This window comes from Lepeophtheirus salmonis, chromosome 10, assembly GCF_016086655.4.
Source record: "Lepeophtheirus salmonis chromosome 10, UVic_Lsal_1.4, whole genome shotgun sequence".
NCBI classification, from domain to species: Eukaryota; Metazoa; Arthropoda; class Copepoda; order Siphonostomatoida; family Caligidae; genus Lepeophtheirus; species Lepeophtheirus salmonis.
The window spans coordinates 6,763,375-6,780,007 of NC_052140.2; the positions used below are offsets into that span (position 1 = coordinate 6,763,375).

Below are 16,633 nucleotides of genomic sequence, written 5' to 3' on the forward strand. Positions count from 1 at the left end.
AAACCTATTAAGATTACCAACTTGAAAAAACCGGTTTCTGGGTCATATTTTATACACCTCCGAAAACTTTCCGACCTAACATAGATACAATACATGTTATATGATTTCTTAAAATATTTTAACATAGTCTCTTTGTAACCTTAAACATACCTCCTAGCGATGCTCCCATCTCCGTAACCCGTCCAAATAGTACACCTCATTTTTCTCTGCAAAATAATCATGAGATACTTCTTTTTTTGGTTCAATTGCTCCGAGTTGGATTCACTTAGGCGTGTCAAATTTGCAAACCTTTATATGTCTGTAACTGTTTGAATCTATTTAAAGGTTACACTTTCAAAAACAAATATTTAATGACAGCTCGATACTCGAATTTGTCAATTTTTACAAATAAAAAACAACAATCAAACGACTGTTACACGACAATTTGTTGTCGTAAATGGCTGAAACTTTAGTGAGTAACTATCAACAGATGCTGAATAGATGTGACTAGCTTTTATTTACGAGTACTGCTATCTTCACCTTGAGGTCAGATACTTTTCAGACACCACACGTATTTAGTCATTTTCTTATAGTTGTAAGACCTTAGACTAGTTACGTCATAAAATTGGGCCCCCTTTTCGATATGCCCCCCCCCCTCTAAAAAAGTGTTTCTGATAAACCTTGTCTCTAGGTATCTTGATTCTGTCAAAATTGTCGAATTTTTGTCAAAAACCCCTCCTTTTCTTTCTTTTTTGAATGTAAACAAAAAATTGTTAATACAAGACTCTTTCAATTGGATTTTTGGTGGCAATCAGGAGCTTCATACATGGCCGATAGAAGCTTCCGGCTTCCCTCATGGTCTCATTTTCATGATTTATTGCTATGTAGTTCATAAATGATTGAGCAAAAGGACTATGCAAACAACTGAGTATGTTGGTTATACCCAATATCATTCGCAGACTCTCATATAAAATACCTATATATTTAGAAAGAGTATTTCCCCCTCACCCTCCCTCCAAATATGCTACTATGATACAATTTTAAGGGTGTGTCTTAATTTAATAGAAATTTTAGTAGTTTTCTATGCTGTGTTAATATACAATATGGTTGTCTGAATGTTATAGTTGTTCAACAATACTTCAAATCCGGAGTGGAGGAAGAATATGTTGTCATAGGCAATGATGTTATTCTAAAATGCAAAATCCCTAGTTTTATCTCGGACTTTCTGTCTGTAGTCAACTGGGAAGACTCTGAAAATGTTAAATACTATCCGGATTTGAAGAATACTGGTAATTAATTGATGTTCAGTAACATATGATTATGGCAATTATTCTATTTGAGATATTAACTAGATATTAATTCGAAATCATCCTCGGGACTGTTTCTATTTTTTTTTAAAGACGAATGTAATTCTGCAATAGGTTTCTCTCTTTGAGCTAAATTTGGGACCATTTTAGTATTAAGGTTATTAAAATATATAACGGATTTCCTTTCAGTGTTGAGTCAGGACTTTGAAGTGGAGACTCACAATGTATACGTAATCATTGGGAATTCGGCTCTTTTGAAATGTGAAATCCCTAGTTTTATGAATGATTTTGTTCAGATTGAGTCCTGGGCGGATAGTCAAGGAAATAGTTACTACCCTACAGACCCTCAGGGTAACAACATATGCCTGCCATTTATTTGTTCCTTACAAAGCTATAAACCAGTTGGGAAATGAAGATCATGTGATCAATATTTGCGCAAATATACAGGGTATATCAACGAAATCCGGCACTTTTGATCTATTTAATTTAAATTGACATAAAAGGGTCATTTTTTAAAGATACATTCAAAAAACAAAAACAGTGCAGCAAATACAAATCATTGAGAATATATGGCACTCAATGTAGCCTTAGTCGAATTCAATAACGCCCTTGATTCACGTCCTAGCTGGGAAACTAGGTCCCGATCTAAATTCTTGCATTCCAGGACGATGGAGTAGATCAGAGACTTCTTGTTAGTTTGAGGACCTCTGATGGCCTTTGACTCAAAGTAGCTCCAGACAAAATAGTCCATCGGATTCAGGTCGGGGAGACAGGAGGTCATATATCCTTCGACATCCAGTCGTAGAGTGCTCCTAAAGCTAATCCTCGGTCGTTTTGGGCTGTTGGAGTCTTGTTGCCAGTCTTATAGATGGTCACCGGCAACTTGTTTTGTGTTGGTCCTTATCTATTTGGTTCAGTCCTTAGGACTGTCGGTCCTTGAAATTTTTCATAAGAATATCGATGGTTTATTAAGCCAATTAAGAAATTTTAAATGTATTAAACTTATTTCACACATCTTGCAAAAAAAAAGTAAATATTTTTTACGTTAAAATACGAATAATTTAATTTGTTAGTTAGTTATTTAATTTATTCTATTATACAACGGAATAATTAAAAGGAGGAAAAAACCCTCATTGACGTCAGGAGGGATGGATTTTACCTTCTTTAAGGACCGACAAGCGGGACTGGACCAGACCGCGGTCCTAAAAAAGGGCTGACACAACACTAGTGACCTGCAACCTCCTTGCTAATATCTAGATCGTTGTTCATTTTGCTTCTGAAAATGTAAATGGCTTGAAATCTTCTGTTGTTGACTCTATGGCGATGTTTTGGTTATATATTTATATTTCAACAGTTCCGGATTTTGTTGTTCACCCTGTAGTTGGCTACGCAACAACGTTTTTGCCCACTAGGGGCGTCGACTACAGTACTTGAATATTATTTTATAAGTAACTAAGCAGCCCCCATTAATTCACTCTTTTAATTGAATTCTACGAAGGGGACAAAAGGTGTATTAGTCCTGAGGGAGAATGACTTTATCTGTTCATGTACTATAAAAAGCGAATTATTGCATAAGAAAAATATATCAATACAACAAGGAAATAAGATAACTGGCGCGTTTCTCCACTTGGTTAATAGCTTTAATTCCAGATGTATAATTAGTTAGTTAAGGGTTATTTACTAATAGTTTCATTATTTCTCTTATTATTTAGTTAATGCATTAATTATGGGTCTTAATTATAAAAAGTATTGTGTGTGTCTTTTGTTTCTCTTGTGTATAGCTCTATCTTTAATACTTTGTTTTAATCCCCTTTTACATAGCCGTGGAGCACTCCTATCAGAGTCGAGTGAATGATGAGTTTGTTATAGTGGGTAATGATGTCATTTTTAAATGTATTATCCCGAGTTTTGCGTCGGGGATGTCGGAAACCCTGGGATGGGTAACCAACGAAGGAGTTGAAATTAATCCTGGGAGTTTCTCCGGTTCGTCGGACCCTTGTTTCTACGTGCATTAAAATTAATAACCACTCATCCATGCCCCACACACCCACCCCTTCTAAATTAGCATAGTCCTATTAACCAACACTGCAATAATCTATGTACATTAATAACAAACGTTTCCATTTTTTCTATCTCAATCCTTTCTTATATTATAGTGATTTCACAAAACTATGATGCTTTTGTCAATGACAAGCACGCTCTTATTAACAATGATGCTTTCCTCAAATGCGAAATACCATCCATTGTCACTGATCTCATTGATGTTAAATCATGGGAAATACTCTCATCCACAACAAGATCTGAGGATCCCCACTCAGGTCCACTCCTTGTAGCCATGTCATTTACTCATCTGGGTAAACAGATTAAAGTATTCAAGAGTCCAATCCATACTTCCATATTCATCTGTGGCACGTCAACATAACAACAATCTAGAATTGAGCCTGAATTACATTTCGCTTCTTGGACGAATATTCGTCAATTTCTATGAACATTCTTAAAGTACCCAAAACTCATCGTCTCAATAGAAGGATGAGAAATTGATGGATTTTATGGCGGAAAGGAGCCATAATGGGGCCAATATAAGGCTCTTACATCAAATATGGGTTTTAAACTATAGTTTAATTTCTTTGGTATCTAAACTTGTCACACAAATTTGAATAATACGCCAATAATGGACTCAAATATGTCTATGAAATATTGTACTGGACGTATAGAGGGTTTTAAGATCAAATCGGAGTATTTTTTGAAAAATCTTTAAATTGTGACGGAGGCTACATTTTTCGGGATATTTACTTGAAAATTGGCTTGAATTGTACTTATGAATGTTAAGAAAGAGCTTATTTGAAGTATCCACCTCCAACATCAATTACGACAAGGATCCAGCCGTTGATGAGGTAGTTCTTTGGCCTGTTGGTCATTGTATCTTTGATGGAGGTAATCAGAGAGTCCTTGATGGTACATGGGCGTCTGCAGTGTTACATTGGTGGAGGGGGGATTATTTTTTTGAAAAAAAAATCCAAAAATTAAAATTTTTGCTAGAAAATTTGAAAAAAAAAAAATCTTGAAAAAATTTAAAAAAAAAAAGCATAGCTATTCATAGAAAATAAATTTTTTTGGAAAAGAAAGTTAAAACAATTTTAAATATTAAATTTTTTGAAAATAAAAGTTCAAATATTACTTTATTTTTTGTAAATAGCAAAAATTCGTTCACATCACATGCGACGCCCCTGTGGTATGATGGGTTCGATTTGTTTGAGATTCAACGTAGATAAATATCCATACTAACGAAGGACCATATTGCCTTCCCAATCAAGTCATAGCAGTGTCATTATGCCACTTCAGCGACCTGTCATGACAATGACAATTTCCATGTTGTTGGGGACAAAAATCATCGTCAGGTCATAGGGCTGTTTCTTCTCTGTAAATTCAATCTTCTTTATATCTGGAGCAGCTGTCGTTATGATGCCCAAGACTTCACTAAAGTTTGTTGATAAATCAACGTTTCTGCTGCCACCAGACAGTTGCATCATGAAAAAATTGTCAGGGCAAGTAAGGGCCGATTTGATCTTATCGCACTTTATATGAAGTACAAAATAAATTGGGGTGTTCTTCTTTTTCTCTGTTCAAGATTGTTTATATGTTGACGCCCATTCTCTCTCTCTAAATACTAACATGGTTACCGTGTAATCAATAACAACTCACGCATTCACTGACATATATATTACACTAATTAATTAATTATAATAAACATGTCCTGTCTTCTTCATCACGACTATTTAGCAATAGATGCAATACCTAGTTTAATCCAATTCGCAAATTCATTCGTCTTTAAATATATTACCAATATTAATTATAAGGCCTATGAAAAAAAGGTGTTTCTTTATTTGCCAAAAAGGCATTCTTACACAATACCAGGGTCGGTTTTACCGTAGGTGGGGCCTTTAAAAAATAAATTTAATTTAATTTTGAATCTATTTTTATTAGTGTTGGATCGGTTTAAAAAAACAATTTATAAGACTGCATTCCTAAGAAAATGTCTCAGTCCTAAGACCGGTTCTTATGGGTATTTTACGGTAACTACACGAGCTGAAATGACGTATCTACGTTACATGAGGGGTGTGACTAAAACTAGCTAAATGACTCTAGGCAAATAGTGGACACTCAAGGCAAGGAAGGTAGGATTTAGTAGTTCTCAATTGTGATTGGCTAAAAATTGGAAGCTGGTACATGTTCCTTGAGCTAGGCACGCTGCCAGTGTGGGGGGGGGGTGAAAGAGCGAGTCTCCCCCATAGTGAAAAGAGAAGAATAAGGGTGACTACGATAGGAACATGTTCTTCCCGGTGATATAGATTTAATTGTTTATTTTCCCCTTGAACGCTTGAAGAGTCCTTTAGAACTAGCTATTAATATTACTTTTTTATTAGTGATATTCCGTGAGCAAAACTCGTCAATTGGTATTCGAGTTTTATAAAGTAAAAAAAAAAAAAAGACACCAAAAACTCGTCTTGTGTACCTAAAGTGCGAGTATTTACTCGTAACTCATCAAAGCTTATGATTCACCATACGAGCCTGTTAAAACTGTTGCTGTTTCTAATAGGAATCTGATTGTTAAATATTCTCATTCAAGATGAGAAAAACCATTTTTAAAGGACAAATATTTAATCATTCTTATGAAAGTATGATTTTTTATTGCTGAGTACTCAGGCGAGTAACGTGTATTCAAGTGAGTTTTGAGGCAAGGAACGAGCATTAGGGCGAGTAAAGAGTATAACTAGTGTGTTTCTTTTTATAACTCGAAAATACGTGAGCAGCAAAGTTTAACTTGCGGCACATCACTACTTTATATATTCATTAAAAAAAGACTTGAAGAGGAGGGTGAAAAGACGACTCATTATGAAATAAGTCCGAGGATCGATCCAACACTAATTTTGTATATATTCTAATAATGGTTTACTTTAAAATTCAGGGCTTAGTATCCTCAATGCCCCTCTCAAAACCGACACTGATTCATAGGTATCACCACAATATATTTTATAAAGAGACACCTTTTTCGCATAAACACCTATTTGTAAGGGCCCAAGAGGAATGCAACCTAAAGACTGTCTACACCACCAACTTTAGCTTGCAATTTTCCTGGGTAAATACATACATATAATACTAGAAACCTGTAAGTGAAGGCTCAAGCACACTCACTACAAATGGTGAAGAAGAACTGAGAATTAATTACTACACCAATCACATAAATTAAATTCAAAAAGGCCATTTGTGGACAATTTGTCATATTTTGATAGAGGGAAACAGCTTTTATTAGATCATATTTTTAATGGAATTATTTAATTCCAATATCAAGCCTATTTCAGGCCTCTTTTTGTAGGTATGGCTATACATTCGACTATTTGAATCTAATAAATGAGTGTTTCCCCCCCATAAAAATATGAGCAATGGTCTTATGAAATTTGCCATTGTAGTAGGAATTTCTCAGTGCTTCTACCTTATTTGTAGCAGGCGCTCTTGAGTCTTCGTTTACAGGCTTCTAGTATTATATGGCTAAATATATATTATTAATTATGTTTTAAGGGATAAGATACACTTTTCCTCGATGCACACACTAGTAAAATATTTGTATATGTAGAGCATACCAAAACAGTGATTCTTAACCTTAGTCAGGGCGTCATATTTGTTAATATGGTTAAGAAAATGTTCGGAGCACAAAGGCTCCTAGGAGCCCCGGTTGGGAACCACTGTACACAAGAGACTTAAAGGGAGGAGCAAAATAAAAATTCCTTTTAATTTTTTTTAAGTTCTTTGTCATTTTTGTAGATAAATAGTTCTTCTCGCGCTCTACACAAAAGTCTATTTGCTTATCGACGTTGCGTGAATGAGTGATCATCATTTAGCTATATTTGTTCCGATATTATTTAACCTTTTTCCTTAGAGTCTCTTTACAAGGTATCTACTAATTCTACTTTTGAAGCACTCTCTTAGGTGTTTTGATTGGGCTGGAAAGGATATCTTCTGTGTATATTTTTAGTGTTAAGGATATTAACATATATTATATAAGCATCAGTTTAGGAAAGAGATTTATTTTGAGTTACTTATATGTCATGATACAGCTCAGTACCATACAAACATTTTGTTAAAGTGTTGTCAAATGCACTGAGAGGGATCTAGATAAACATACAAATGTTGCAATTCGGTATGGAAATGTTTGAGTCGTTCAATAAGGTTATAATTATTTTTAAGTGATGTAGTACTGGTTTTTGGGTTAGTCTCATCCAAATCATTTTCCAATTACCACATTCTGTTGAAGAATTTGCTTATAAAACCAACAAGGATTGGTAAAATACAGAAACATGCAAGGTGAGTTTCCACATATATCCTACACGTACTCGTAAACGGTTTGTATAACAATTTTGGAATGGACTACTATATAATTTATTCATAAGAACTTTGTATATTATAATCTTCAAACCACTATTCTTCTTACTATCAATATGAAAACGTTCTATCATCTAAAATGTGCCTGCAATTAATCATGACTACCGTGTTTGTAAATGTATTTCTTTGAGGCACAAGAACTGTATTAAATCACAGAGTCTGTTAATTTTGAGAAAGGATAATGATTGAGGTTTGAAGATTATTTCATACCTGCAGTAGTACCCGATGTTTGGGGATTAGAAATGTGCAAACTAATGACGTCATGTGAAGTGACACGGTCATTATTTTATATCCTGAAAGAGTGTTTGTGAACGTTTGTACTCAAACACATCATGGATGTCAATATCGCCACATTTTTTATACTTTTTATCAATCAATTCAAAAAAACAACTACATTGCAAGAGTATGTTTCAGTTTAAAAATGAGACTACTAGATCTGACCAAATCCGAGAAATACCCCAATGCACTATAACTAAAATATATGCTTTAGAAAATGAATGTTTTGGTGACTTCCTGAAATTAATTCATAGTCAATGAATCGCATCATATTATGACATTCTTAACTGATTTTCTAAGTTTTTGGTGCAAATATGTCTTCAGCTCTATGAAATTTTTTCAAACTGGAACATACTTTTTTCACTTATTTGCCCCACTCTCAAAATTTTTGACCAATGTACAGTTTGAGACTGTTGAAATAAGGATCAACAGTTTGAAAACGCATGAGTTTTATTTTATAGTCTAACATTGGCGATTTTAAAGGAAATATTTTTAGTCTAAATTTATGTTAAGAAAATAATTACTTAAAACCTAACCGAATCTCAACATTAATGTTTACATCTATGGTAATATGAGCGTAACATATGACACATCTTCACAAATGGATCTCTTTCTCTCAATTGCATTCATTTTCATTGCTCGTCGTTCGAAAAGAATGAAAGGCTTCGATGATCAAAATAAGCGTCCTTTCATCCTTATCAACACACTCAATGTCCATTTAAGGATCATATACAATAAGTTAAATACATACTACTACTTAAGTAGACTTAAGGAGTCCAACTTGGAGATACTTTTCAACTGATCTAATATACTTTTTTAAACTAAATTTTATAGATGGAAAATATGTTGTATTGCCCTCTGGAGAACTACAAATCCGAAATGTTGTGCCTGAAGATGGATTTAAAACTTATAAATGTAGAACTAAGCATAAGCTCACTGGTGAAACTAAGCTTAGTGCTACAGCGGGTAAACTTGTGATTACAGGTAAGACATACATTCATTTATATAATTATTTTGCAAAGTAATATTCAAATTATTATTTTCTTCCTTCGTTGGGATACTTGATTTTAACAAATTTGAGGGATCCTACAGTTCTGACTCGGCATCATTATATTATTATTGAAAAGGAAGCCATTTTTAGAAGGGATACAGCAGTCTCCAAAATGTAACGTTCCCTCAACAAATGGAGCATGAGTCAAGGACATTATTTGGAGGGGCTATAGGCCTATCTTCCAAATCAATGAATCGCTTTTTTGCGAGAAACATTTTTAATGGGAAATTAGAGGAAACCAATCTTTTAGACCAAAAGTATATATATATAATCCTGCAGTAGTATTGGATCAATCAAAAAAGACTGCAGTATAAATGTTGTCAGTCTCTATCGGTGTTTTATCGTAATTTCAACAGCTTACATAACATAATAGGGGAAGTAAAAAGTTCTGAGCGTTTTTTCGCTTTATTTTGACAATAAAATGAATATAGTTAGGATTATCCGATTTAGATGGTTCCATACGGGGTTTCAACTAATTTTCAGTTCCTGGGCAATGGAATATGTGATCACATGCATATCCCACACACCTTTCTTTTTTTTAAACCCGTGAACCATTTCCCCGCTGTTTTTGAAAATTTACTTACTGTGGTGCTTCCAACTCAAAAAAATAAACAACCTTCTTACTAATAAAAAGTATAACGATCTCTGTGAGCAGATAAGTCGTCTCTCAAAGTTACCATATTTTGTATGATATTGTATCTGACTGTAGTCTTTACTTTCACCGCAATTTAAACAATATTCACATCTCTGCCACTGATTTATATACATATATATATGATCATTGTGAGAAATGCAGGATCCTCTCGTTTGTTAAAAAAAATATAACTTTTTATAACCAATCAATTATAATTATAGATTCAAAGAAACAAGTTGATTTATTGCCTTACATTTTAAAAATAGTTTTTGAGTCTCTTGTTTCTTTGTCACTCATAAATAATACATGTCTAGGGATTCACTTTTGATGATGAAGTTGATTTGTAGTTTCTTTTTTGAGAAATTTTCATACTGTGTGTGTAGTCAAGATTTACACAAATACAATAGGGTTTTCCAATCACTTGAAAATATTTGATGGATCTTAATTTGTAAATGGCTTCCAAAAACACTTCATTTGATATATCCGGAAGGTTTCAAGTATATTTAGCAAATATACTCAAAAGATTGGAAAGTTTCTATATCAGCGCTGCAAATAATGGCTGCTCATATCCTTTACACCTTGATCATCATGACTGGTCAAATATATATATTTTTCGGAGCCCACATTTTTTCTTCCATTATGTGTCAGTCCTTATTCAAGGGACTTCCGCAGGGGATGGGCAGGAGGAGATGTAGCCTTCCACAAATGTAGGATTTTTTGTTTTTTACAAGAAAATTTAATTTCTCTATTTTTTTTTGAAAAAATTAAACAATTGAAAATCAATTTTAAAAATAGTTTTTCCCCAAAAATTTAATTTTTTGTGAATGGCTTTGGATTTTTAAATTTTTTTTTTCGAAACAATTTAATTTTTAAATTTTTTTTTCGAAACAATTTAAAAAAAACAATTTTTTTTAAATATTTTTTTGAAACAATTTAATTTTTAAATTTTTTTCAAAAAAAAAAAAACTTTTTTGTGAATATCTGTGTGATAATTAAATTTTTTCCCGATAAAAAATTAACTAAAAATAATCTAAAATCCAAGCCTCCCCCCCCAAATGTATAATGCAGACGCCCCTTTTACTTATTTAGTCCAGTCCAGTCATAGGGCTGCTGCTCCTACAGACTGTCAATAATACTGGAACTGATTAAAAAAAAAATGAGGTACCTCATCAAGGACCGAAGTTTATAAGTTTTAGAACTGACATGAAGGATGGAATTGCAGTCTTCAGTCCTATATAAGAACTGATGCACCCCTTCTTATTTATGTTATTGAACAAAACTTTTTGAAATGATGGGTGGGTTGGAAATTTTAGTGATCATCAAGATCGGAGACCTATGAAATAAATATTTGCAGGGCTGGTACATAATACATAGAGATGGGATTCGTGTAAGTGCGTGAGGAGAAGGCGGGAGCAATATATATGGTACAGCTGAATTAAGACCCTTGTTTATATCAGCTCCCTTCATATACTTTTGGAGGGAGAAAATGAATTATTGCTATAAAGATGAGGGCCTTCTACATTTGAATAGCATAAGTTCGGGGACAATATTATAATTATATTTAAATTTATATATATTTATTTAATCATGCATCTTAAATTCAATTTATAACAAAGATAGGCGAGAATGCTTACTTCAGAGGGAGATGCTAACACCCTCTTGACTTACTGAATAATGAACTAAAAAGAAGAAAGGGCTCACACAACAACCGGTTTTTTTTCTCTTTTCTAATTGCTATACATAGTTTTTTATTTATACGGATCCCTTCTTTAATAATACCTAGTGTTGAGTAGTTTGTAATAAAAGAACCACCGGTAAAAATTAGAAAAGGAAACACGTTTATTGCGTGTACTCTCTCTTCTTTTTGTTCAGTATTTAATGGTTATCTTGATGTTCACTTGTCCCTCTGAAGTAAGCATTATTTCCTATCTTTGGTATAAATTCATTTAAAAATGCATAATAAAATAAATATATACGTATTTAAATATAATAACTATAAATTTATCTGCAATAAAGCTGTTTTTACTTTTTATTAACCTTTGTTAATATAAAATACCTGATATCGCAGGTATATGATATTAACAAAGGTTATATGCCTCGCTTTCGCCTTCTCCTCACAGTCTTTTTTTTTTTTTTTTCATGATAAGCTACTCAACTCTAATAATACCTATATCCCTCTTTATTCAAGGAAAACTCTCAACATGAAAACATTGAACGCGCACTCTTTTTTTTTACCTACTTAAGGCTACGGTTGCAACTCTCCTTTATAACATTATTTTTTATTGACCATGTTGATTTTCTGTTTCTTTTTTTCTTTTAACATGCCCAAAATACACAAGATTTTCATCACTATTTCTCAAGTTAAATTCTTCTCTTTCCTTTTTATATCCTACAAACAGAAGAAATAGCCCTTAGTTTGTCAAATAAAAATAAAAGGGCTAAGAAGTGCGCGTTTGTGTATAGAATATCCATTGATTTATAGGTAATTAACAAAATTTTGTCTGTGATTGGAAAACCATAAAAAACTTGCATATAATCAAAAGTGTTTCCCTTGCTACTACTGAAGTAATGGAACTCCATATTTCAGAATGAATAGTGTTCTTTCCTTTGAATTAAAATAATATAATAAACATTTCCAGTAATACCTTAGGATACAGTTTGAATTTGTTCCTGTAGGGAGCTTGTAAGTGTAAGCAATTTAATACATAAGGAAACCTAAATCAGTTTTTGCGTTCCGTCGGCAACTCTTTACGAGCTTGTATTTATATTAAAAAAAAAACTCATATCGATGGAAATTTTTGGTCGTATGTTGAGAAACTTGCTTTTTAAGGTATTACTGAACTACAGGTGGATCACCACATCCATCGTGCTTGTGCTTGTATACATATATATATATTTATGTTACGTACAAGTTGCAACTTGTATAAGCAAATTGTACAAATTGCAATTTCTTTGTCTTAAAAATTCTTATTTAATTATAACATGTGTCATTCAAAAATTGTCAACTACGTTAATTGATACTATCTTTTCATTTTCATCTATTACAATAAAAGGGGACATGATTCCTTTTTTAAGTGAATTCAACTGCGCATTTGAATTTAATAATGTGCCACAGAATATATTTTTTATAATTTGTATTAAAAAAAAGTCATAAATTATACCATAAATATGTCTGGGAGGTTCTCTAGACCTCCTCCCAAATAAAGGTATTTTTGATTTTTACTAAAAAAAAACGCAACAAAAAATTCGTCATTCGGGCAAATTATGCAGCGGAGCAAAAACTTAATAATAAATTAATAATTTTTTGTGTGAAAAACTATGGATTTTAGAATTTTTTACAAAAAAAAACTAACATTTGAGGTTTAGTTTTTGGAATTTTTTTCCAAAAATTGTAATTTCCTATGAGCAGCTATGGATCATTGAATTTTTTTTCCAAAAAATTTAATTTTTTGTGTACAGCTATGGTTTTTCGAAAAAAAATAATATATATATAAATATTTAAAGTTTTATTTTCCAAATTATTTTCGAAAAAATTTAATATTTGAGATTTTTTATTAGATAATTCATTTTCTGTGAAAAGCTATGTATTTTTGAAATATTTTTTCAGAAAAATTCCAAAAACAATATATATATATATGACTATTTTAATACAAATTACTTAAGTATGACATTCAAGTTTCAATTAACATAGTTGGTAATTAGAATGGCTAATGTTGTAATTAAATAATGCATTTTAAGACGAAGAAATTGTAATTTGTACAGACATTGCAACTTGTAACTACATATACACTTAAGTGGTTTATTTTTCAACTTTTTTTCGAATTTCGATTATGGTTAGTGTGGAAAATTATGATATGGTATAAAAAAATTACCTATGCAAAATTGTACTGTTCTTCAAAGTCATCATTACTTTAGGTAGCACATCTCCATTAAATTATGAAAAAAAGAGAAAAGTCTTTAGTAAGTAAATATAGATACTAAAAAGTCATTTTTAGTTATTTTGCATAAAATGTTTTTGATAGACATTTTTGTAACCTATAAGAAGGGTTTCTAAAGTTGTCCTTTGAAAAAAAAAAAAAAGATCCGCGTATAGCGCGCATCATTTTTATTTTTTTTTTACATTTTCATAAAAGACAGATCATATTTTTCTTATGTTACTCTCTCTTTTTGCTCCGTAGGGTAGCTTTAGAAAGAAACTATAAAAGTCTTTTTTTATAGCTTATAAAATAATAAATCATAATAAATTAATGCAAAATATTGATTAATGCTGTATTTTAATCTTAATGGAAGAAATAGAGAACTTTTGTGGCCTATCAAACTTTGATCTAAATGTGCGACCTAAAGATGACATCGTAGTGCAATGAAATTTTGCATAGGTTATTTTTTTACCACTAGTCAACTTTTTCGATCTAGCTCTAATCGAAATTTAAAAAAGTTGAAAAACAAACCCCTCTAATATACACATCTACATGTACACGCACTATCAATGTGGTAACCAACCCCTGCCTTAATAAAACAAATCACTTTCATTCTTGTTATTGTTGTCTTCCATTATTTCTTAGACACTCCATGTGATTTCCATCATTTTGAGCGTGTCTCTGTGTTTGTTTTTCCTTCAAGTATCCTAGCATAATTCAAATTTCAAATGACCTCAATCTGCCTGAATGCTGGGATGGGTGCCTCTGAAGCAAACTAAGTTCTAAGGGATTGTAACTGTTTCAAATGTACATCTTTTTTTTTCCTTCATTTATTATTTTCAAACTCACATTACAAATAAAGAACCGATCGGTGGGGCTCCTCCAAAATTTTCTTCCGATTCAAAAACGCTAGGGAATTTTGAAAAAACATATGGAAGCTCTCTGTCCCTTCTTTGCCCGGCAATGGCTCATCCCTTACCTACGTTCAGGTAAGGTTCTTCTTGAAAAAAAAAAACAAAAAAACCCACACACAACAAGGCCCACCCAATAAACAGCTGTCACTCTTGTAGTTGTTCACTTTTCTTTTGTAATAATTCAATTTTCTTCCTTTCTTTTATATTTTTACCAATCAATCCATCCAACTTTCCTCAAAAATAAATTAAAAAGAGCCCGTGGGATTCGCATTACCCAAATTTAGTTCTTCAAGTGAAATCTCCACTTTTAAAACAAAGCGTAGCTCACATTACGCTCTTCTTTGCAACGCCCAAGCTTATCCTCTACCCTCATTCAGGTTAGTGACAGCTTTGTATGCACCATACGCGTTCATAGGGAAATGATTTTTTTTTACAATTCACTCTTAAAAGGGTTTTTTTTCTAGACATATCTGGAACAAAAATTAAAATTCCAGATAGAAAAATTAAAGCTTTTCATGGCATTACTTCCCTAACATACAAATATACAGTGTATTTGGTCAGATGTGGATGGTTCGGATATTTTTCTCTTAATCAGTGTTCTAAACAACGTTGATATGTTGAATTACCATCAGCTCCTTTCAGGGGTTTACATTGAAACTTGTAGGACCGTCAGGGACAGGCAAATTGTTCTGTCAAATAGGTTGGGATCAAACAGAACAAGTTGTGTAAAACACAACTTTTAAAACTACAGGTCATGTAAAATAATCTATAACCTGATCTACAGGACAGGTTATGAAACCCCTGCTTTTTAAGCAGCTGTGAACAATTCCAAACAATTATTATTGAATAATAATTTCATAGTTGTGAAGAATTACCTAACTAATACCAACGGGAGTTTGTGCCTTTTTCTCTCAGTTTCTTTTGAAAGAGAAAAGGTTGCGTGATACAATAAATGTAAGACCGTGTTGTCCCAGTTTAATAGAAATACAAGGTTATACCGTACGACTGATGTTTGATTTCCAACACACTTTTTTATAGTCACGTCATAGAATATGATTGGTTTCATCATGTTTTGTCAAAATCTGGCTGTCTTGCCTAGCAGTCGGTACAATACATCAAATTGAATATCCCAGAAATACCCCATTGGTCCATTGTTGTATTTCTATTAACCTTGGTGTTTTCTTTTGACCATTATTTTTTTTTACGTAATTTGTGTTCGATATTACAAAAGTTATTTTGTTTCAATAGTGGTCCAGTCTAGAACTTCCAGACCGAATCCTAGCTCTAATATTTGTGAATGTTTGTTAGTAAATGCACTTTCATCTATACAACTGACGTATCCACCTTGCTTTGTCCGTTTTCTTAACTGTTTATGTATATTTATACGTACGTACATTCCTAAATACTCGTGTCCATTCATTTCATCGAATATCCTCTTAGCAACATTCTTTTAGGGAGCTGCTTTTCTGTTATTTTCATTTCAGCAACGTTTCATTTAGTAAGCAATACAAGACAAATGATGTCATTATTAAACGTCATGAATCGTGACTCACTAAAGCAAAGACGTCTTCTAGCACAGGAGATGTATGATAAATTAGTTGTTATAGTTATTTAGAAAACGGCACACAGTTACATTAAATAAAAATAAGTGTATTTACTAAATAAATACATCAACTACAATTTTTCTTTCATGTCGTGGGGTAGAATATCCCTTTGTCATCAGACTAGTATATAAAATCAAATGGAAGAAATCTATTGGGAGCAACTGATGCTTTTATCCGATTTCGTCTCAACTCCACAAGCTTCTGTGAAGGGATGAATTTACAAAACGTATTGGGACGGATGTACATAGAGTTGGATCGTTCCTAAAACTGATTTCGTAATCATTCTTTATTTTTATCGGTCCTTCAGTCCTACTGTTCTAGCTATCTTTTTATTTTCTTTAATTCTAGCTAAAATGGAAGAATACAAAAATAAAGAAAATAATATATGATAGCTTTAATAAGTTCAAGCCACACGCCTCCTACTTTAAACTTCATGCATCTTGTCTCTTTGAAAGATATTATGATAAAACTTCATGGGATGGCATTCAAACACTTATATCAATAGGTACTTCT

General features: G+C 32.5%; 1 protein-coding gene across 50 annotated transcripts in view; it reads left to right on the top strand.

The window, feature by feature from the left end:
* Positions 1-16,633, top strand: part of Dscam1 (Down syndrome cell adhesion molecule 1) — a 73,119-nt gene that overhangs the window by 23,082 nt on the left and 33,404 nt on the right. For 24 of the 50 annotated variants that reach the window (XM_071891475.1, XM_040720570.2, XM_071891478.1 and 21 more), the window contains exon 6: positions 8,835-8,984. In XM_071891475.1, the coding sequence (XP_071747576.1) occupies positions 8,835-8,984 (150 nt within the window). Of the gene's footprint in view, positions 1-1,103; positions 1,269-1,475; positions 1,638-8,834; positions 8,985-16,633 lie in introns of all 50 variants that reach the window. The other 26 variants (XM_071891446.1, XM_071891445.1, XM_040720561.2 and 23 more) reach the window with 2 other exon arrangements.